Raw genomic sequence first — 24,457 nt, 5'->3', positions numbered from 1 at the left:
TGACTTGTTTGATTCTGTGGCCTTGAGGAAGATAAAAAATCTAGATTGGTCCCACAGGTGCACTGGGATCATAATATACCCGTCAGGTCATTTCCAATTATTTCTCAGGGACTTGAATTGAAGCTTGTGGCCAGTAGAAATTCCCCACATTGAAAGGAAACATTGAACACTTTAATACAAAATGAATATCATAAGATTGCAGTTTTTCAGTTTTTACAAACAAGTCGCTGCATGCAGGGTTACAGATATTTGGCACAAATTTTAAAATGCCAAAAACAACAGCTATTTAAATCATAATTAGTTCCCAGAAGGAAGTGTTTTGTTTGACACTGTACTTGATCATAATAACCGTGCATGTGTGCAGGAGGTGGTGATGCACTTCATTCTATTGTCTAGCGTGAAGACTGCACACACGTGTGTAGTGAGCCACGACAGGCAAATGCACATGCAGGGAGGGGTAGAGAACCTGTTGTATCCTGTGTTTTACAACAGGCACCTGTTACACAAAGTCTGGACATGGCCTTTGTTCTATAACCCGGCTTAACTCGGAGAATATTTTAATTGGAGTACAAATGATGTTCGGCCGGCAGGAAGTGCTTCACTGCGCACAGAAGTCATGGCATGTCTAAAAATAGATTTTTTTTCCTTTTTCTTCTAACAAAGATATTAAATATCCTCATTGCTGTTAAAATCAATGAACAAATTTGAATATTTATTAAACAGAAAAGATAACATTATGCGCTGACAAATAATGAAAATATAGAGATAAAAATTTATGCATTTTAAACAAAGTCATGATTCTTAAAAAAAATTATAAAGTGTTCAATTACTGTTAAGATGGCTCAGAATTTCAATATAAAATGTGAAATAAAAAAATTCCTTCATTAATTTTATTAAAGGCAAAAACATGGCAAGGATAGGAAAATTGAGAGCTAGTAACTGAAGTATATAAATGAGTGTTAAATTGGTTAGAGAGTAAGGCAATGTTACATTATACAGATAAATGTTATAGTAACACTTACACTGCCACTTTAGCACACGTTAACCCTGATTACCCTTCATTTTATCAATGGTATTGTCACCACACAACTTCCTCAAAGACGGTTTTTCTATTGCTGAAAATTTGATATTAACAATAAAATCATTCTTTAAGACAGGTGTGAGACTAGAAAAATATTTTATGAAATATTGTTAAAAAAAAGTTTTGTTCCATAAGATTAAGTTCAGAGGTTAAGTTTAGGTGGGTTTTTCATTGTTCAGATGGTAAATAAAGAAATTTTCTATTTGTAAAGCATTGTGTTAATTGTGTAGCATTATTGAAGAATGGCTTCGTGACAGTTTATATCTAAGAGTGTGTGTGTATGTATTTCCTCTTCACTATCATTCCACTGGAACTGGCGTTTCATGTGTAGAAAATCTCGAGAGAGAGTTTAAAATTCAATCGAAAAATGAAATGAAAATATTGGTTATAAAAAAAGATTGAAAGAGAAGAAGAAAAAATCAAACCAGCAAGTTTGATATGTATGGGATATTTTCTCCTTCATCATTGGGTAATTTCTAAATACGATCCTCAGGTTCCATTTAGATTCATAGAAATATCTAGATAAACATCTAGCATCTCTGGTGGTTACTTTTCATGACTGAAATGATTTAAAATGGGCATATGGATGTTTAAATTGTTTTGCTAACAGATCTCGGACCCTCCTGGATTTGATGTGTAGTGTATCTGTTTAGCTGATCTATTGGAATGAAATATTGCACTTTGTTGTGGTGTAGAAAATAGTGGATTGACCATTTCTTTTAGGACTGTGTTTCGTTACTGAACCAAAAAAAGTGGAGTTCTCGACTCCTGATATCGTGAAAGCATATGCGGATTGCACTAGTGGCAGCTTGACATATTTATAAACCAAATTGTTCTCAAGTCCTGATTATTCTAGAGAATTGCAATATGGAATGTGTTCAACTAATACGTTAATGGGAAAAAAACAATGCTGGAATTCACACCAGATATCTTGTGATATCCTCAAAGACTTTTCAATGGATGTGGTTTGCAAGAAGATCAAGATCATCAAGTAGAATTTGGAAACTGTATTGGAATAATGTAAAAGTTTAAACATACAATAGGAGTGCATGCCATTTGGAAATTCTTCATTAAAAAGTGTTAATGAATTCAAAACATGGACAATATTTCACTAAAAGAATTAGTAATAAAGGTAGAGAAAAAGCAAATTACATTTATTGGAAAAGTCAGATATGCAACTATAAAGAATACAAGTGACATTATATGAAATAGATTAAAAGAATTACTTGCAGAAAATTTAAGAAAAAAGATATGGTTAATTTTCCTATCTGTTAAAAATTCTCGCTCTGAAAAAAATATTGAAATCAAATTTCAGCATGGGCTGCATCTCCTCAGGTACATAGCGGTCAAAAGACGTATCTGGTCAATACAAGATGGACTTGTGCCGTCAAATCAAAAGACGTATCTGATCAATACAAGATGGACTAATGCCCTCATATCTTCCTCAAGAGAATAGTACAGATATATTATTCAAATAAAGAAAGAAAAAATCCGAGACAGTAAAGGGGGACTACTCTGCCATGACAAAGCCAACTGAGTGACCAGTACTGCTGGTCAGTTGAGTGTTTGACCAGTCGAGCTGGTCAAGTCTGACAATGACTTAAAATGTGTTTGATGATACAACAGTAATGTAGAGTGTCCATTGGTTTATTAAGTTAGATAACCATAGACAAATGTAGCGTTTTATTTCATAGTTTTTTTCTAATTCTGTGCCCCTGTCAAAATACAAGTACTAGCTCCCATAGTTTTGTCAAAACTTTGCAACCTTCATTAAAATCAGTTTTGATACAAAGTCAGTTAAAATCTAAACTCTTTGTTTTATGAGAAAAATCTTTGTCTTTACACCATTGTTTTCTTAAAATAGATGCAGACAAAACTTTTAAATTCTCAATTTTGAATTAATTCTGATGACAATTCTCACTTTTCTGAAAATTCCTTTTGTGATAAAAGAATTTAGATTCTTAGTTTAAAAAAAGACCACCTTGATTTCTGTTACAATTTGGTAAAATGAAATCCATAAAATTAGCAGATTGGTTTTTGATTTATAAGAATTAACCTGCTATTAGGTATGTTTCTGTTAATCGTTTGACTCTGGTTTTTTGGCTCAGTCAGTCAATGATGTTGTCCTGCCAAAACCTCAGGTTTGGTTCCTTGTTTTAGAACAGTTCCAAAATGCTGAACAATTTTAGACAGGAATCCTGCATGCTCAAATAAAAAAAATGAAGATGTTGGAAAGATTTACTAAGGCAAATATTATCCATTTTACCTATAAAGTTTGAAAAGTTGCTAGATGCATTGTGCACCTTGCATGGAGGTCTTGTCTGGATACTTACAACTACTTAGGGAGCTGATTTACGATTTTGTAATTTCAATGAAGGATCGTGTGTCCATAGAAAGCTCCAGCCATGCTTAAATCTTTGTCTCGCTTGTCTTTTAAAAGGTCTTAAGAAAAAACGAACAAGTGAAAGTCGGAAATGGCTATCTATCTGTGAACAGGAAGAGAGAGTGTTGAATTACCTGGGTAAGTGGGAACATTATATTTAGGAACTTTTGATACCTCCGTTACTTTGTTGTTACGGATCATTTGATACCCGTTATAGGTCCACATTTATGACCTAATGGTTAAGGTGTCTCTTCTGTGTAGTTGGTGTTCATTTCAGAATGTATTTGAAATCTACATTGAGCAGTTGCAGGGTTGATGGATTTTCTTCAGGTTACTCTGGCTTTTCTATGCCACAAAGCCTGTCTTTAGAAGACCATGGCTGTCGGGGATTTAAAACAAAGCTCTACCCAAAGTCATGTTACTTACTATTGAGTTCATAGTTTAAAAATATCAGGCACACGTGACAAATTGATAACTGTTGGTTTGTCTTCCATGATGGATCGGTAATAAAGATGCTCAGTAAAGTTAGATGAAAAAAAAGAAGATTTTATTGAGAAATAGAGTTTGAGATTCCTTACGATAAGGCCCCCAGCTTTATGATGAATATGATAGAAAATGATATATTTCAAAAGTTTAAAAAACTTTTTGCATATATTTCAATGCTACTGTTATGTGCAGTCGACATAACACTCAATCATAAGACAGAGTTCTACGGAGTCTAAAGTGCTGAGGTGTTTACGAAGATTTTGTATGCATAATAAGTTTTACCATTGTGATGTCATTAGTTCAAACGTAATTGATGACCCCAGGGGTTAAAGGTCACAAATGACCAATGACTGGTAGCCATTTGAGAAGCAATCGATCAGCTATTGTGTTTCCTGTGTTAGTAGAATTAGGAAAGGTCACTTCATAGATAAACGGGAGGAAACAACTACACACATAATTAACTAAATCCATATTCTCACGTATAATTAACTTAAAAGAGATGACTTTATCAATATAGATCTACATGTGTTTTTTAAAATTATCATTTCCAGTCTCATCAGATAACTCTTACTCAAGAGGTTGAATTTTCAAAACTTGTTTTTTACGATGATTCAGCTTTCCCCGTTAGTGTCTAAAGTGTACACTTCAGGTGAATATTTTTATTGAATTGGGTTCAATTTGAATTTGCTTTGTTACCTAACCTCGACCGTGTCAATGGTTGTCCACAGACTTTTAAAACCGGCTCTTAGAACAGCTCGAGATGTCGGGAGCACAGGTGTGTAACGTCCAAGGATAATGTATATGGGTCATAGTTATAAGTCATTAGCGTTATTGATAGTAGCCTTCAAGCTGGGCACAATGGCTGTAATTCTCAGCTTTATATCGAGACCACAGTGCCTTATTACTCTCATTTGTGTCTCATTTTTCTGTAACCTAGTCTCAACCGAGTTCATCATTCTAGAGATTTTTTTTTTTTTGTATGATGAGAAATATGATCGACAGTGTTGTTGTCAAACAGTTTTGGGTAGTGATTAAGTAGCATGGTCCGTAAATGTTATGGCTTTTTCATGGGTAGTATTGAATCACAAAGAAAACTAAATATTTAGAAATAAAAAATATTGAACTCTCGGAAGACAGCTCCTGATTAGTGAGTACAATACAGAGAAGTTGAGGGGGTTTGGGTGTGTATATGATCTGTTTTAAGAAGCTGTAATTGACAGTGGTTAATTATGACAAACTAAGACTTGTTATCTAAAGATAGCCACATTTCAGGTGAGAGTAATTATGATTATAACCTATCCAACCAAATCACACTGACATTGATCAGGTCATTCTATACTTATATGTAGTCCATTACAAGTTACAAATAGAGCAAGGATATAGTACATTCATCAGACAAAAAAAAGGACATGAAAAAGTCAATATCTGTTCTCAATGACAGATCTTTTTAATTACCATAACACTTGACAAGTTACACTGGCGAGCTAGAAGGAAAAGCTGGTCTTAATTGACACAATAGGTTTTAGACCTGGTCCAGTTATATATGGCCAGAAATAGGACCAGACTCGGGCCTACAATTTGTGGCCATGCAGTCTCTCTGGTAGGCAATTGGTCCATGTCAAAATTCAAATAGGATCTTAACAATTTTACTGTCGATCTGTCTGTCTGTTGTCAGCTTGATACCACTGACCTTCATTTACATCCTTTATTAGTTATTTTCTATAACACATTTCATTTGAATATTTTTAATTTATCCAGCAAACCTACTGGTGCCAGGATTTATTTTGCATAAAAAGAATTTGAAGACACTGTAAGATGATCAATGAATCGATCACATTTGAAACAGGTATTATATAAGATATTGTTTTATTTGATATGAGACATTAAACATTGCAGATCCCACATCAAACGTAGGGCCGAGGGCTACAGTACAAAATTTGAATTCCACGTGTGATATAACTGTCATAACAGTTCCTAAAGACTCGTTGACAAGGTCCTTTGTCTTATTCGTATACACGTCATTAACATATATCGAAGATAATATATCTCTTCTAAACACTTCAGATTGAGTGTAGATAGAGCGAAGATCTTTGTCGTCGGTAGCGTCAGTTACATTTGATATAAATTGCCCATTCGTCACGACTGTTTCTATGACCAGGTCATTCTGTCCTGAACTGGGCTGGCCAACTCGGTACAAACACATAAACTATCTCAGGCAATGATATATAGGTTTGCGTAGTCATTCGTCAGTCCAGTATTTCCGACACTTTTTTTGTCGCTGGTCTCTTGTGTTCATCAGTCGATGATAGGCGTGGCTAAAAATGAATAGTAATTAATTTGTCATAAATCTGAATATTTTCTGTCAATTTTCTCTTGTAAGGTTTTCATCAATAATTTTTTTTCTAAAGAAAAGTTACTCCTTCTTGACCGGCTGCTTACTATAGGATTTCCTATAGTTTCAATCGCCAAGATTAGGAAATATTTTTGTAGAAGCTATTTAAGAAATATTTTAGAAGCTATTTAAGAAATGTTTCTTTTCAAATCATAAAAAAAGTTCTTTCATTTTAACTTTATATTTCTGAATAAAACATTCTGTACTTTATAAAACACTATGAGTAACATCTTAATTGTGTTAAACACATTGTAGAACATTTCTTTTAATTAGTCCTTTATATGTTTGGAATGTTTTGCTTCTACCATGACAGTTGTATGCTAGAACACTCCATCAAATTGTCTGGCGAAGAAACAAGATTAGAAGGCCATGTAGGGACAAAATCATTACTCTTTCTGCAAGTGTCCTTTTTTGTTCTGGTTGTGTCCCCTTGCTCTTTGACAATGAACTTTTTCTTTGAATCTCATACAATTTTTTAACAAATTAGGCTCAGGATATTGACAGACATGCATCCTTCTAAACAAGTTTGGGTAATTTTCGCCTGATGTATATATGTTCGTAAAAATTGTCTGAGAAAATTTCAACAGGATATAACAGTAAACCATTCTCAGACAAACTGATGAAGAACAACAGCTGTGATTGGCTGGTTCTAACAATTTATTTTATTGGTCGGTTTATGTTGTATCAATCATCGGAATCAGATTTTATGCATATGGTGATATACTTTGACCGAGGGCCCTTGGGTAGGATTGACAGACAGATGCCTTGACGGAAATACAGAATGATGGTCATACAAGTTGATATGGTGGAATAATTGAGTCGTTGATAAAAGCTTGTGTCGCAAGATTATATATTAAACCTTTGATTCTCCCATTGATGGCCTCAGAGATAAGTCACCTACGCTGTGTTTCGCTTTTCATTTGATGGAGCAATACTCTCTGGGTTTCTTTATGACGAGTCACACTAGAGATAGATGCTTGGTATAAGAACTGTTTTCAGGCCTTTTATGGGGATCGTGATACAACAAGGCGAAGTTTACTACATCATTGGGGAACGATTTAGACAATTGATAAAAAGAAAACTGTTTGTCATCAATTGTACTAAAGAAGGGAAAAAATTTAGAAAAGCTGAAATCGGTTGAGCCAGCCTTTGGTTAATCGGTGATTGCTAAATAATGACGTACATGTGAGGCTCAAAGGGACATGCTGACCGATTGCTTTATATGGTTTGACTCTACTCTTTCGTGATGAAATGGTTTCAGTAAAGATCAGGAACAGCCCAATGACACCCCACTGACAAAAAACGTCATTTACCTTTTCTCTTGAAGGATGAATTTGTCCCTAGTGTTATTGGGCCTTTTTTCAGCCAAGACATTGTTGAGATCCAATGGAAAAGTTTTTTTTCTTTTTTTAAATGATTTACTTTGACTGACTTTTCATTCAAAACTGAAATTTTCCTTACTGTTAGAATAGTATTTATGGTTTCATGACATTCAAAGCTAATTGTTGTGCGAAAAAAAAACAAATTTAAAAGAGTGTGAGAATAGCCATGATGTTGACATTGGTTGGAAGGTGCAATGCAAGAAAAGAGGTTTAAATTTCAGAACTACAGAATGTCATCATAGAAGAATAGAACTTGGTATAGGTGTATCTTCACAAATGCTGAGGAGACAGATGTAATGAACTTTGTCGAGATCAATTGTTTATGAGAAAAAGAGAAGAAAAGTCATTGATTTCTGATCCCTAATCATTGGTCTGCCCATTTCCCCTGATTTATTGAGGGTCGGTGAAGTGTGAGAGACTGCATGCTACATTTGTCACTGGCTAAAGCCGCGGTCACCTGGTCAGCAGATGAATGGACATACCGACCTGCTAAATAAAAAACACTGAAGTGCAGCCATTGTCCTTAATGAGATGACCACCAAAGGGCTTGACCAGAGACCGGAGGTCAGCACCTTGGAAATTGGATGCCCTTAGATGGCCGGACGTGGATATTCCTGAGAGTTTGCCTTAATGATTTCTTGACTATTGTATTTACCAGATCACCCTCATTTAAATAACCAGAAAAAAACACAGAATGCAATTAAAAGCTTTTCTACTTTGCTTTTATCAATTGAAGATAAGGGTCCAATCTATCGTACAAAAAACATCTGGTATTGTAATGGTCACAGCCCCTAGCTCCCTGGTACAGTACTGGCCTCAGAACAAACACTTAAATGTAGTAGCAAGCTTACACTCTCTCTGTTTTATTAAATCTTAGTGAAAAATCAAACATTTCAACGGTTTGGTGTCAGATAACTTTTCTGCGAGGGCTCTTGATGACTATCTTGTGCCTGCACAAAGGTTTTCTTGCATATATGTATAAATATTTAAATTGATACACTGATATAGAGAATGATAGCCTCCTATATGGACACATATTGATTTGTCAACTACACAAACCAATCTCCCATAAGGATCCTCCCCATTACTAACACCGCCACTACTACTTGTACTTTTTTTCCACTCCCCCCTCATTTTCTTTTAATGCACAGATGCAGCGGTGCTCTCCTAGATAATCTATAAACCTGAAAAAGAATTGATTTTACTACGACTAGAACACCGCATAGTACTTTCACTAGGAGAATTAGGTTAATTTAGTGTAATTGCATTGGTGACTCTGGCCGGCTTCGTCCCAAGTTGCAATCCGCTTGTCATTATCGGGGTCCCCTTGAAACCCATTACAGTTACAGCATAACGACTCAACCGTGAAGTCATAGGTGTTGTGCTATATTCAGCCAACCATAGCTGCTTTTTACATTATTGATAAAATACTGGCGCCTGATGAACTTTAAAGTAGAGATCAGTAAGACTATCGTCATTAAGGTATATGCACAAATAAGTACAATAACCTACTCTTGGGAGATGTATGTAAATTGGTGTAAATTTTGTATTGAGATTTTTTTACCTTGGATTTTAAAATAATACGGAAATCTTCTACAATGGGGGGAAAAAACTGAAAGTGATATTGATGGTGAGGATATTTGCTGTAAAGGGTTTAAAGACAGGAATCTTGGATCAGATTGTGAATGGTTGCGTATTCTCCCGCACACTCGACAGCGTAGTAAAACGCTGCCGTGCTTTTCACTCGGTTACATATATATACAAATTTTATTGATGCCCAGGCACAAAGGGATTTGCCAAGCATTATGAATAACACTGTAAAGTTTGCAACTTTTAAACAAGGCTGACTGTGGGGATGGCCTCCCAGCTAAACATATTGTTTGTATAAAATTTCATGAATGGGCAATTTTATTAGCAAACAATCACTGACAAATATGTTTAAATCAGACGTCTCCATCTTGTTTAGTTGGTGAATAGGACGAGTTGGGCGAGATCTGGGGTATACAGCTTGTTATAGTATATAAAATGGGTTGTAAAAAGACCATTTTCGCCCAATATCGCTGCCATTAAACTGCCCATAAATACTGATTCCTTCATGGTTGGTAAAGCTTCTATCTACATTCGGATCTGTCTGTCCTTATATGGGCGCTCATCGATACAGAAAGTTGATAAACACAGTCTCATCCAGACTTCATCAGAACGACTTCTCGCATGAAAAAAGTCGCTTTTTGTTTGACAAATACTTTTATAAGTGACTTCAACGGAAGCTTTAAATCTTTTGATGACTAAAAGGACAGAAATTTACATGCTGTGTTAGAAAACGTGACATGATCATGTTTTGAAGAACCATTTTCAAATCACTTTAAAATTGAGATAGGTGTTACATTGACAATAGAATGTCAGTTTAAAGATACCGGGTACTAGTTTCAATACCTAATCTATTTTACTTTTACACACAAGAAACAAATGCAATCGATGCATTTTAAGCCCGTTAACATTTTAACAAAATTGAAATCTGAGAAAAAATGGCTCGGTTGTAATCACCATGGAACCATCCAACACTTCTGATATTAAAAGATAATGTTATATACAGCACACTGGCTTAGCACTGCATTCAACTGAAATTTGTGTAATTTTGTACGAATGTTACTAGAATTGGACATGAATTGTGCTGTATAGGGTTACACTGTTTAATTACTCATTGATAATTCATGTTTCAAATCAATAGCACCTTAATTCAGGGTCATTTGCTGTTACTTTTAGCAGGCAGAGCAGATGCATTACCATTCTTTCGGCAGTGATACTAACTGTACTTTTTTTTCCTGATCTTAACATATCTTAATGATCTTGTTTTAATACAAGATTTTATTGCAAAGTCAGTTTGACCTTGTGGTTGACCTTTGGTATAAATCATAAATATACAGGTAGTTCAATAAGTTCCATTGTTATTGTTGACAATTAAGACAGAAAAATAAATATTCTAATCTTTGGTAGCCTTTTCACCCCATTATCATAACAATTTGGTCGCTTTAATTACATTTTAGAAGTAATGGAGGGACAAAAAACTGAGAGATGTGGGATTTGTGTGTTTTCGTGAGCGCTAAAAGATTTTGTCGCACCTGACTTTAATAAGGGTGGTCAGAAGCACCTGTTGGCCTGGGTTGACCACTGTATTTTGATCTGACCAGTCCTCCTTTGTGTGGACACTTCAAGTCAAGTGCTGGTCACTATAAATGATTGTTGATAACGATGTTTGGGGTCATGTTCTGGGGTGAGCTGTTAAACCTGTCGCCAACCTTGTTCGTCCTTTATAGGGTCAAATTTTATCTTGATTAATTAAAAAGAATATCGGGGAATTTCACAGAAATGTCTGGAATAAAAACTAAGGGAAACTAAGGGAAATCATTGGATAATTGAATGATGATACTAGTGTTCTGATGAATTAGGGTTTGGGACCACCCAGGAAACAAAAACTGCTACATGTAATGGTAATTTCCAAACATCAACATTCAAATTCAATAAGAAAAAATCACTCATCACATAAAATTTACATCTATGTAATTGAATTCAAAAAATATATAATTAGGAGCAGATAGGAAATTAAGGAAGAAAGACAATGGCATGGATAGAATTGTGAATAATGTGGGATTGTTCATAGATTTACAGCAAAGCAAGAATAACAAAGTCATTCTCTTTAATTAGGCGAAACAGGGGAAGGGATTGGAGACCCTGAATTAGAAAACCAAATAGGATTAGTATAGTAATGGAAACATAGCCCTAGGGAGCCGTTGGAGGTAACACTGGCAATCGGCTGGAATCCTCCAGTGAAACTCCCTAAATCATAGCACCCTCGGGGGTCGTTGGCTTCCAAAATATAGAATAGATAAAAACATTAAACAGATCCAATTATTTTAAAGAAGTTAACTCAGTTTTTACTGTCTACAATTTGATTATGTTCCTCATGACAACAACTCCACAGACCCGCTCCAAACATTGATTTTTTGGCTGGAAAACTTTTCATAACTTTTCTACACCATTTTGTATGGTTACCAATTGTGTTCTTGTCAACTCAGTGGTTTCGTTTGAAGTTCTGTCTTTATCCAAATTTTACCTCTGAAAGTTTTTAGTTATTTTGCTGTATCTTAATTTTGTTTCAGGCCAGTCTTCTTTGTCCCTTGCCATTGCTTTTTGTCCATCTGTCATTTGGCACTCAAATTTGAATGCTTGAACTGTCTTCTTTTTTCAATAGTCTTTATTTTGAAATGTTCCCAAATGCATAATTTTGGGACTGAAATGCTTAAAAACCTTTTAAAAAAGTCAATTGGAATTTTAAATAATCTTATATTCATATTTTGAAAGTGAATATGCCAACATTTGGCGTTTACAATAATTATCTTTCATAAAAAAAAAATTTGAATTTGAATTTATTGTCTGCAGTTACAGCATTGTGTATCATCAGGGGTCGCTAGAGAGTTCTCATTTCTCGGAGAAAAAAAATGACAGCTTCTTTCGCTGAGCTAAGATAGACAAATGAGACACGGTTTACAACTAGAGAAAACACGACCTCCTGGAAAGACAAGCGAGTACATGCATGACTTTGAAATTTTAACATTTGCTCTTGAAAGTGGCTATTTTGTATTGATTTTATGTAATTCCTTCATTCTTTTCAAGATGTATGGATCCTATTGAGCCATAAAATTTCAGCCTGTCCTTGTGCTTTGAGTGATCAGTATGGCAGCAAACTTCCTGCAGTCTTGCACTAGCTTGCAGGTTTACCATACAGTCAAGCCGGCCTACTTCTGCTTGAGTGATTACCTGTCCATCATGACCAAGCATCGCAATCCCCGCGCATCGCTCCCCGCTACTCAAAACTTGCTCTTCCAAGCCTTGCCGAGATCATGATTGAAGGTAGCAATTCGCCGAAATGGGAGCTTGGTTTAAGGAGTGTCATCCGCTGGCAAATCAGATTCAGCCATTCACACCCGCCGCCATCGTACCAATGCTAGTACTGCTACTCGCGGACTTGGGGTTAAGCCAACTTCTGCGTTTCATAGATCTTAAATTTTGTTTTCCAACAATTAGATCTAATGCCCCTTGGTTTTTATATCTGGTAGAGTTGGATGCTTTATATTGCCAGAGTTCAATTTATTTTTTCTTTTAATCGAAAACTTACCGTCAAGATAGCTGCATATGTATTGTAATCAATAAGGAGTTGGATGAAATTTATCAATGCTAAGTTTTTCTTGCGGCATTCCGAGAATTTTTTTTAATTATGCAATCATTATCCATACTAGTAATTACAAAACATTTATCTTGAGATGGAAAATAGAGCTTCGTTAATTTTGCGCTGCTGTAGATCAGGATGACTTGGTTTTTTTATTTTCGTTATAAATTCTAGAGCATTTGAATGTAAATTTCACCCTCGTTTGTTGTTGTTTCTCTCCTTGTTCATTATTTAACATGTTCTGAATCCATGTAGCATCATAGGTGATTGTTATAAACTAGCCTCATCTGTATCTATCACAAAAATTAAACCCTGCTGTTGCAAACAAACATACAATCGATGAAACATAAAAAAAAAAAAATTAAATTACAATATAAAGAATTTGGATGGAAAAAATTGTGACCTGTTAATCTTATGGAATGGTTTCTTTGGAGTGGACATATTCTAAGTCGATGTTAATACCAATTAAGGATTTTGCTTTAGAAGATATTTGGAGACAATTTGTGTGAACATAATGGTAGGGGCTTGTTTTTTTATTTAAACAAATTTGATAATGGAAAAACCAAAGTCCATTTAGAGCAATTTGATGAGATGAACTTTGGTGTCATGTTGGACATTAAAAATACATTTAGACAGGTCAGCTAACCAGAGACATAATAAAATATTCATAAAATTCCATTAAAATCTTTAATTTGTCCACATTCCAAATGCAATAGACGTTAGTTTGCCAAGAGATTTGTGTGTAGATTCTAATGTTTACAGTGGACATGCTGGTAAAACCACCCCAATGCTTAATTTCAACGAGAAATGGTTTGGTTTTAGACAGCCAAAAATATTGGATTGACATTTTACATGTATACAATCAGTCTTCGTGAAAACTGCTTGGTAGAATGATAAAGGCAAAAACCTGTATCTAAAAATCTTTCGTAAAAAAAAAAAAAAAAATTGTGATCTAAACCTTTTTGTACATTTTTACAGCTATTGAATTCTGCCCTGCATTGGGCCTGTCAGGAAATCAAATTATATTTCAATTTTGACTTTTTGAGCTATTTTGGCCACTTACTGGTACACCTGATAGTGAGTAAGTCTAACCAGAGTTTAAATGGTTAGTGGCTAGAAGCTAAGGAGACTGACTGACTGACCAACGGCTACTATGAACAATGAGCCTGGCGACACTCATTCAAATGGAAAACACAAAAAAATACCTGTACGATTTATGTGTAGTGACCAAGACCCCAGCTGACCACGCAGAAAGGCCCTAATTGTATGAGGCTTATTTTTTACCGCTGTCCTAGTGAATAGCGTAGTATATTGGCGGTCAAGAGGTGAGGATACAGGTGACCAGCGGTGGCCGCATTTACACTGGGCACTGGTCAAATGCCATTGGAGAGGGCACTTAAGGTCTGGGAAAAGATATGATATTGTACATTTTTCCCATGTCCAGTTGCCATAGAATTTTTGAGCCCTGTCATTTTCTGGTCAGCTCTGGACAAACAAATATCCTTTTACATTTTCATATAAATCATTTATTGCCTTGAAATATTAAGCTCACGGGGGAAATGAAGCAAACACTTTCAACAGCAGTTTCAATACCCAGATAGGAAATACAAACTTGTGTGGTGGGTTTAGAAGCTTTCATATAACAAGACTACAGTTGTTTAGTAAAAAAATGTAGGTGAGAAAAAAACTATTAAAAGAATTCTGTCATTAATTATTTGGGTTTGAAAAAAAAGACAGAAACCAATGAAATATAGTGACCAAAGGAAAAAACTGTTTTGAGAGATATTTAGTAGTGAAGTAGTTGACTTTGAAAAGTAGTTTGAGTGTAGAATTGTAGCACTGATAGAGAAGATGGGAGTCCACAGCAGGAACTCTTTATGGTTCTGATTCCATCAGCTCTCTTTCCTCTACCAAATCTACATCTGCAAAGAACCAGGGGCAAAATCAATTTCTGAAAATTTCATTTCACAAGTTTTTTTTTGTTTTTTGTTCCAAGTTGCATGATTTGAAGTATTTTGTTTGTTACTCTCGGTGTGCAATTCACTCGTATAGTAAGCACGCTTATTTGTTAAGCAAAATTTCGGCAAAAGCAATCCAATCTCCTTAAAGCGGTAAGATAACAGCCTTGTACACTCATTTCTTCTTAATTTTTCATTATGTTCGATTCTCTCCAAACTGCAAAATTGGCTCAACAGCCTGCTATGGTGGTCACCTATAGGTAGCGGAAGACGTTATTGATTGTTTCACGATGGTGCTTTTCAAACCAACCAAGTACCAATGGCAGAGGGGCTAGTGTGCCTGACACATAGGATTACATTAAAAAAGATTTGGTTTTCAAATGCATCGAAGTCTATGGAGACTCCCCTGCAGCAGTATTGTGTGTATTGATCTCCAAATTTAGTTTCTCTAACAATGCCTTTAGGATTTACACAGTAGAATAAACCTAAGGCTTTCTTGTAGCTTCTTCTGCATCCAGATCATATAACGAGAGATTCTTCACCTTCTTAGCCTTTTTTTTTGTCTTTATTTTTTTTTTCATTTTAAATATTTTTGCGATTGCTTTCAAGCTTCTTGTGGATTCAAATCTGTGACAGAGCTAGCTATATCTTTTAAATTAAGATGTTTCCATTTTACAAGCCCATATACATCAATTTGGGAGCTGGGAACTGTAGATGAAAAAAAAATGAAATGTTGATGCAAATTTTGCTGCGGAATTAAAAGAGGATGTACTGTGCAGATTATGCTTGAATCATAAGGCCTCCGAGTAGAATTAAGAACGACACAATTCAGGCTCAAGTCGTTTCTGAGGGGCATGGTATAGGACATGCGAGTCGACACAAATATTTGAACATTTATTCTCACGTTCACCTTCCAATTTATTTCATTAGACTTTCAAATACTGGAAAGCATTTTTCAGAGTCTTTTTCCCAGAGTGAAATATACTTTTGTTTTCAGCAAATTTAATTTTGTTTCATTAAGGCATCATGTCCCTCTTAAATATAAAACTAATCAAGAGACTCAACTGCTTTAACAACTGTAAATACATGTACCTGTAATTTGAACATTTGAAAACTTAATTTATTGAAAATTTTAAGATTAGTTCTTGAATGGTGGAAGGATTTAAAATGCCTTGATGCACTTTGTGGTATGCGACTATCTGCATACAAAATCGGGGGAAATCTGAACATTTGAAAAGTTTGATGTGAAATGAGTTCTTTAATCTGCAATGAAATTAGAATATCATGTGTTTTTATCACAGTTATTTCATTAGCTGCCTACATGTGACCTGTTTTATAGAATTTTATCTATAAGTAGTAGGTGCATCAATATTGTATGTATGTTTTAATAAATATTTAATGCCATACTATACAGAAAACACTGTTACCTCAGTTAAGCACTAATGTGCATTCGAATCGAATTGAGACATTTATTTGTATAGAAAGAAATTTTTGTTGTTTTCCAATAGGTAGTTCTATTTCAGTCTAAATAAAATCTATTTGAAATAATCCAAAAATGAGTTTTATCACAGCATTACAAGTAAATTGTAACTGATATCATGGTATATTTGATGATTAAATAACTCAAAATCTTAAGATTGAATATTTCCATCAAAATTTATTGATTTTCAATTTTTTTACTATTGTCGAACTAAAAATTCCCCCAAAGAAAAAATAACTGTCAATTTTAAAAAATTAATTTGTTAAAAACATTTCAATGATACAATTCTAGTGAGGAATGAAATAAGAAATTTTTACTGATCTTTGTGGGGATAGATTGTTTTATAGGTTTTAACATTATTAATCTGATTAAAATACAGATCCTTATAACCACTCCGTTCAATATAGGACCTGACAATATCCCATATGGGGTCACGTTCGGATGACCTTTTACCACGTGTACTCCAGATCAAATACATTTTCTACACATTTTTACGTCAATTGATAGCGCTATTTCGTCCCAGTAAGCATATACATTTAGCATTGTTATGCACTTTGGGCGAGATGACTATGTGCACGAAATAATTCGAACAGCTTTTTGAAACTAGTTCGTCCCCTGTCAAGATTCTGGCAGTGCCAATTTGATTGGCCATTTCCAAAGGTCATCCTGACGTGACCCCTAATGGGATGTTGTCAGATCCTCATATCAAACGTAGTGATAATAAGGATCTGTATTTTAATCAGATTGTAACATTATAAATGGTTCACAAGTAAAGTGGACTTGGGAGGCAGTTCTTGATATGACAATGCAAAACTAGACCAAACCACGATTTGACACGTGTAACAAGGTCTTTATATAGTACGCCGAGATGCTTTCTTTGGCGTATGTCACAAATTGCCACTTTAGTTGGATGCTCCAGTTGGACACTGTCCATCCCTGACCTAGCCCGATACTCCAGTTGGACACTGTCCATCCCTGACCTAGCCTGATATTCCTGCCAGGCCAGTGTGTAACAGACTAAGTGGTTGTTGCAGTGCAGTATATTGACCCAGTATGACAGACAAACATGGTCTAATCCGACATAAACATTGACCAATCAATAAAAACACATGACTGACCTAGATCCTGTCCAGACGGCCTGCTAAACAGACAATTAAGTGCTTATCATCAATTAGCAGGTCTGTTTCTAGATTGGGTATAAGGTAGACTTATTTGTCGGACAGGCGTATTGGACATTTGTCCAACATTTTGGCACACCTTCTGCAACTAAAAAGGTCAATATACACCGCTGTTAATTAGAGCAGAATAGATGTATTCAGATTATGGAAAGCATGTGAATATTGAATAACATATAATTTTGACATGTTATATCATAAAGTTATATATTGGATAATAAATTAGGACAGATTTCTTTTTGTTTTCATCTGTGCCAAAAATCACAATAAAATGTGCATAAGACATCAAACAATAGATATATATCATTGTACAAAGTGCTAATACGATAAGTTTCATATATAGCCTGCTAGGCGATCGGTTTGTTAGATTTAGGAATAACAAGATCTAGTCTATCTCTGTAAGGCGGTCAGTTCTCACCTGGTCAGCCCAGACCAGTGGCTAAGGTTATTGGAGGTCAGCTCTGACCTTAAGTGACACGAAATGACCTCTCACTGACACTCACTGCCCTTAATGGTCAAGCTGGACAATAGTCCCTTTAGTTAAGGGCCTCTCAAATTTACATGAGAAACTTTTTTTTCTGTATGTCGATCAGCTCAGTTAAAAAAAACCAAGCCTGTGAATACATTAGTTGTGGTATGCCTGTTGATCCAGTGGCGTGGCCTGGCACGACCGGTCAAGTTAAGTGGAAATAATTAGTATGACAATAGGTCAAAAATGACCACCTCTGACTGGCTAAAATCTCCAATGTCCAGCCACCCGTGTGAGCTGGACTGTCCACTCAGATGACCGCCAGGGATCACTGGATGGCCATTATTATTAAAATCAGCCCAATAATAATCTAGCGTTTTGCATATATGAAGTGGCCGAAAAAACATCTAGATATGGGTTTGTTTCTCCACTTTGACCCCAAATGCTATCCATGTCGGGAAGGAATCTGTGCAGCTTAGCCTTTCTCATGTGCTGTTGTCGTCTCCGACGTTCTAGGATTGTGATTTTCCACACGGTTACGTGTAACCAAACATGTGATGCTTACCATTACATGGACATATTGAACTCACATTGTTATGATAAACTGTATGTAAATGAGGATATACAAACAAATAGTAAGTATTTCTGTTTTATAAAATTTCCAAAATATGAAGTTCATTTATTATTCAATTTTAGTGTTGAAATATTGATTATGGCAGCTTGTTTCATTTCATTTTCTAAAATGTAAGGTTTCTTACAAATTTTTATTGCATCCATTTATATGTAAACATACAATACATTTCCTATAAGCATTAAAATATAATGGTAATTCCATTGTAACAGATATGATATTAATTTCTTTTCTCTACTAATTAGGGTAATTACACAGCTCGTTTTTACTAAATTAATTAGGTTGATTTAAAGCTATTATTACATTTTATTGTTTTCCATGTAAAATTTCAAATTAGGAATCAATGATGTCGGTCTTTATTCAGGAATTCCGTACTAATGAACAGTGAAAAATCTGTTCATTTAACGTGAAGTGACAATGTTTTGAAATTTAACCATTTCTGTGGTTTCATTTCATTTAGGCTTTTAATGCTTTTTTGTGTGAAAGTATGGCTCGTAGGTCTACAGGGACAGTGGCATGGCATTGTGTGCATTTTCCATTGTATTTCAACTCCAGAAAATTGTCCACAGTTTAAAATTACACACATTGTATTTCCTGGTTCGTTTACCATTTGCTGGAATTAAATTGCTGCGTCCCCAGCCACCGTTACTATACTCTCTGATCTGGGATTCGGCATATCTGACCATTGACCTAAAGCAAGTCACATGACCACATCACAGCGAGAGATAACTCCAATCATCTCCGGGATGAGAGAAAAAAATCTCGGCGAGATGGGTACAGAAATTTTACATTGCATTGTTTTGTTTTTTTTATATAACTGGCATATGCTTCCTAAATTCATCGTATCATATTCGTCCGGACTGTATTGAATGATTGATTGACTTGGCTTTGAATATTAACAGGCGACTTCACTTGAATCGTTGATATCTATACCAGGCAATGTAATAAGAGGTGTCTCTATAGAAATCAGTGTATTAATACATCACAGAAATATCTGTAACAGGTCTGATGGATGTCAGACCGAATCCCCCTCTTTATTTATACGTTTCCGTGTGCTGGGAATTCTTAACGTTTTTTATGATCGCAACATTTATCCAAACCAGTGTATCGTAACTTTTTTATTGTTTATTATTTTTATTTATTTTTTTTCTTGATAATTCATTGAGCAGCACGGCTATTGCGAGACGGCCCATACACATTTTTGATAACGTTCAATAACCTCCGTGGAAAAAGCCTATTTGACTTTCATGTATGCTTTAGATAGCTTAGAGTTGATTTCCAATAATGTCCAATATTCAGGGCTTTTACTTCTAATTGAAATATAACATGGCATTGGAATTGTATCTATTGGCTAATAATTACCTAAGGTTAACATAGCTAATCTATTGACTATAAGGTTAAGGCAGTTTGTAACATGTTATACTGTTATTTAACAAGATAAAATGGAAATTGATCAGTTTGAAGGTTAACACACCAAATTCAGCATATTCCAAATAAAAAAAAATAACTATTTATTCAGGAATTGGAACATATTAAGGAATAGAAAAATGTATAAGTTGGTTAAAGCACATCCATCACTCATCTAAGAATATATTGAAACTTCAACTGGACATGGTCTCATATTTTATCAAAGACAATTTTTTAAACTTTTCTTATCATGCTTGGAAAACCTTTGAAGTTGAAAAAATAATGAACAGTAATTGGTTTGTTTTGTGGAAAAAATATATACAACCTTTGGTGATAAAGGATTTTAGAATTACGCAATTAATTTATAGGTATTATAAGAAACAAATTTGTGATCAATTAAGAAAAAAAAATGAATACAACAAGGACATGGTAACATTCTACTAGAATTTGTTTACCTCCGTTTTATGTGGATGTAATTGTGCTAAAACATTTGACCTTGCCAATAGGATTATAAACTACGCTCATTTCTCACTTGTGCCTACCAATGAGTCCGTTGCTGCAAAAAATAACCCTCATTAATCCTATGCCAGAGCAGTTTCTGCTGCAGAATGATCCAGCTCCTTCTCCCGGATATCTTCACACCAACCGAGCGCGCCCAGATAACAAATATTAATATGGGTATATTGGAGCAAGCTCTTCCTTCTTGGCACTTGTACACTGAGTGTTAGGTCAGCGAGGTTTGGCGCATTCGGTTGGTGGAAACCATGTCATCACTCTAAAGCTCGCTTTGATTATGCAGATAATGCTAAGGCTAATAGGCCCCTCCTTGAAGGGCCGACTTACAAAGCTATCACGCTTAAGGCCTTTCACGATTCCCTGTATCACACTAATTAAAATCTAAATTGAAGGATTTCTAATCATTAAAGATTACAAGAATATTGATTTTATTGGCAGAAAAGTTGGCCGTGATTTTCTGCTCATTTGTGGCAAAGGTAATCGGGTATGAAAACAGTAGAAGGGTAGATTAACTGGCGGGTTGGTGTTCACAGCTCCTTGAAGGCCATGCATTTTCAATAAGACAAATTGGATGAGGGACAGGGAAATCTTGTTTGTCAGTCATGGATTTGTCTGTATTCAGGACCCACCAGTAGAATTTTTTTAAATTTATTTTCAAATAAAGGAATAATCTAATTTGACCAAAATGTTTGAAGGTTTATTATGTAAAAGAAAAAAGCATCTAAATCTTTAAACCAAGGCTCCATGCAAAATCATATTTAGGTCAATATTATTTTTAATGCAAAAGTTTTGCAAAAATGCAAAAAAAAAAAATAATAATAATGAAAAAAGCCATTCCAAAAGACTGGAATTGATGATGAACCATTTTAATGATATAAGAAGTCATTGCAATCTTTTAAAAACAGTGAAGATTTTATCTGTGTTCTATGCATTTTTTCTCTTTCTGAAAATCCTGTTGTTTTAAGCCAAAATATAATCTTTTATCTTCGGTATCTTGAGACTGGTACTTATGAATCTTACGGTACTGAAGAGCTCCACTGAATGGTTTGACCGTAATCCTAAAAATGGTCCCTAAACATGCCACTACTGCATAAATACATTTACATCAGCAAGTATGCCAAGCGATCCAGGGAATTGAACACTCTCTTACCAAACTCCGCCTGCCTGCTTTATGTGGAAATTGAATGCACATATTCGAAATTAATCCCTGTTTTTTTAAACATATCTTTCAAAGATGGCAATAAATTTCAAATTATTTTTGCCGGTGGCCTTTGTGGAGGAATTTTCCTGTAAGATATTGTATCAATTTATAAAGCAATTTGCTTTGAAATCGTAAATTACAAATAGAAACTTAACAAACTACAGACCCATATTTGAACACCACTAAAGTTAGTGGGGAGTGATTTAGACGATTCATTAACATACAAAGCACACGTTTGGGGATTTCTTGTATTGTAATCATTGGTAGAATAGCGTTAGACAATAGCGATGAGGCATGCAATTCGATGCAGGATGCACTAACTTTGCAGAAATAAATTAAAGGAAAAATTGTTCTTCGTTCTGACCCTGCTCATTTCCAGATTGTAGAGTTTTGTTTTGAGAGAACAAATTAAAATATCAAGTGATGTTTTATTTTCCGATGTAGGCTATATTCCTATAGCGGTGTTTAGAGTTGAATTTAGTTTTCTTGATCAATACAACTTAAGCAGCTTGGCTGAGAGAGACTGCCGACCCCATTTTTAAGTCGAATAATTTTTTTATCTGTCTATGAAGGAGGAAATTAATTGATTTCTTAATCAGTTTGATCTAAAATTATAAAATGTGTTTTTGGTTTCGTTAGGTTTTGTCTGTCTCGACTGTATTTGAAATATTGAGTGGAAAAAGTGGAAAAATTAGAGCAATAATTGAATCCGAATTTTATGAAGTGATGTTTAAATCATTTACAGACACGACTGCCATTTCAAACAAATTAACACTTCAAAAAGACGTCAGAAAATCGTCTAAAAAGTTAATTTATTCATTGTCATGAAGACGGCCATTGATTTTGATTGATAACTCCAGGAAAAAAATGAGTCTCGGAAACATTCCTGATTTTGTAGTCTGGATGCTTTTGCACTGGCTTACGGAAGAGTGGTCTGATGTAGCATTAAATATTTCAATTTTAAACAAAATAAGAACGATATCTTAGAAGCAGAGGCATCCGTATGAATCCACAGCCAAACAATTCATTCCAAAGTGATTTAGATTTGATATCGGTTATGGAATTGAGATAGTTTGTCTCCAAGACATCTGGTTGATGTTGATGTTCACTTGCTTCATGGCAATTCACAATAATTGATATGCTGTTGATTTTCAATTTTTTTTTTTTTTTTTTTTTGTAACCACAAACTGATTTCTATTGAGAATTGTGGCAATGCCATCTCAACACTGTGATGTGAACATCAGTTGGGATGTAGCTGTGTTTTCATGTGCAGAAATGCTTTGATTCCAAAAGAACATATATGGATATATACTCAATGTTTGTAATTCTAATGTTATGTGCATGTAGTTTGTAAAAAAAACAATCATTAAGATTAAATTTTGTTAATTGCTGATACTTAGCGAAAAATCTTTTGTAGAATTTCAAATTTTCTCGGTACATTGGAATAATTCAGAATTATGTGCAAATTCATTTTATTATTATTTAAATTTTTTGTTCTGTCAAATTTTGAGTAATTTCTTCAGAGTTTACCTGCAGTGAAGTTTAATGCAATTCTTGTTTTGCATAGCTTTCAGTTAATGTTAACTTTGTTGAATTTTCATTTCCTTTAGTTAATGTTAAGAATTTTTAGGCTAGTGTTTCGACTAGTGTTGATGTTTGACTTTCTTACAACAGTTTAAGGAAGAAAATAATTCTTGAACTTCTGTAATGTATTTCTATGGTGGATTTAAAGTAAAGGAATTTCCTTAAGTTACAAATGACGGTGAAACTGGGCCATGGTCATCTAGTAGCTTCAATGTTTTCTGTTTCTGAAATGAATTAATAATTAGGTATTTCTCGTTAAGGTGTTTCTATATTGTATGTGACCTTGAGTTGACCTTTTTCTTGTTGCAGTGGAACAAGAGAATGACCTGCTCCTGTGTGGCGAGTGTCAGACCAGCTTTCCACTACAAGATATCCTCAAATTCATACGCCACAAGGTCAACAAGTGCAGTAAGAAAATTGTTGATGTGTTGGATTCATCAGAGTATGAAGATGGTAGCCACTCGGACTCGGAGCAACACTGCGGAAGCATCAGCTCTAAACGGACTAGCATTTCCGCACCGATCTCACTCAAAGAGGCCATCGAAAACAACAAATCACCGCGCTCCTCCATTGACTCCCTCGGCTCGCTAAAGGATGTGAGAGTTAAGGAGGAGAATGGACACAGCCCCATGGAAGAGGACAAACTCTTCGAACAAAAGTTATCCCGGTCACCACTCAAGCCCCGCAAGGTTGTGGACGCTGAATCTAATACAACAAATACAGGTAGGTGACGAATCGCTTTAAAACACATCTGTTCTTTCTGTGCTTGATTGGAATGAATCTATACAAACAACTAGCAGGAAAAAAGGCAAATCGTATTTCTGCATCGAAAGTAATCCATTTCCTTGTAACACCAAAAAAACAGACAATGCATAGATCTACATTGAAACAAAGACAAGTTGCAGGAATTTGTTTTGTATCTGACTAGAGCGGCAGTGAATAAATTCAAAGCAGATTTTACTATTATGTGTTTTTTTTTGTTTTGTTTATTTTGATGGGAAACAGCAGTGATTACTTCGATGCAAAGTGAATTGTCTTGGAAATAAACTCTACCAGTTTCATTTCTGGCCCTCATTATTGACATTAAT

General features: G+C 35.0%; 1 protein-coding gene and 1 long non-coding RNA gene across 3 annotated transcripts in view; one reads left to right on the top strand and one right to left on the bottom strand.

Moving 5' to 3' along the window:
* The window catches only part of LOC138317934 (B-cell lymphoma/leukemia 11A-like), a 106,323-nt gene that overhangs the window by 20,316 nt on the left and 61,550 nt on the right, over positions 1 to 24,457 (top strand). The window contains exons 2-3 of one of the 2 annotated variants that reach the window (XM_069259910.1): positions 3,522 to 3,602; positions 23,679 to 24,092. In XM_069259910.1, the coding sequence (XP_069116011.1) occupies positions 3,522 to 3,602; positions 23,679 to 24,092 (495 nt within the window). The remainder of the gene's footprint in view (positions 1 to 3,521; positions 3,603 to 23,678; positions 24,093 to 24,457) is intronic. The other variant, XM_069259911.1, reaches the window with a different exon arrangement.
* LOC138317935 (uncharacterized) overlaps positions 1 to 24,457 on the bottom strand; it is a 60,585-nt gene that overhangs the window by 11,610 nt on the left and 24,518 nt on the right. The gene's annotated exons all lie outside the window — the stretch shown is intronic.

This window comes from Argopecten irradians, chromosome 3, assembly GCF_041381155.1.
Source record: "Argopecten irradians isolate NY chromosome 3, Ai_NY, whole genome shotgun sequence".
NCBI classification, from domain to species: Eukaryota; Metazoa; Mollusca; class Bivalvia; order Pectinida; family Pectinidae; genus Argopecten; species Argopecten irradians.
This window is presented reverse-complemented; position numbering and strand designations above follow the sequence as displayed.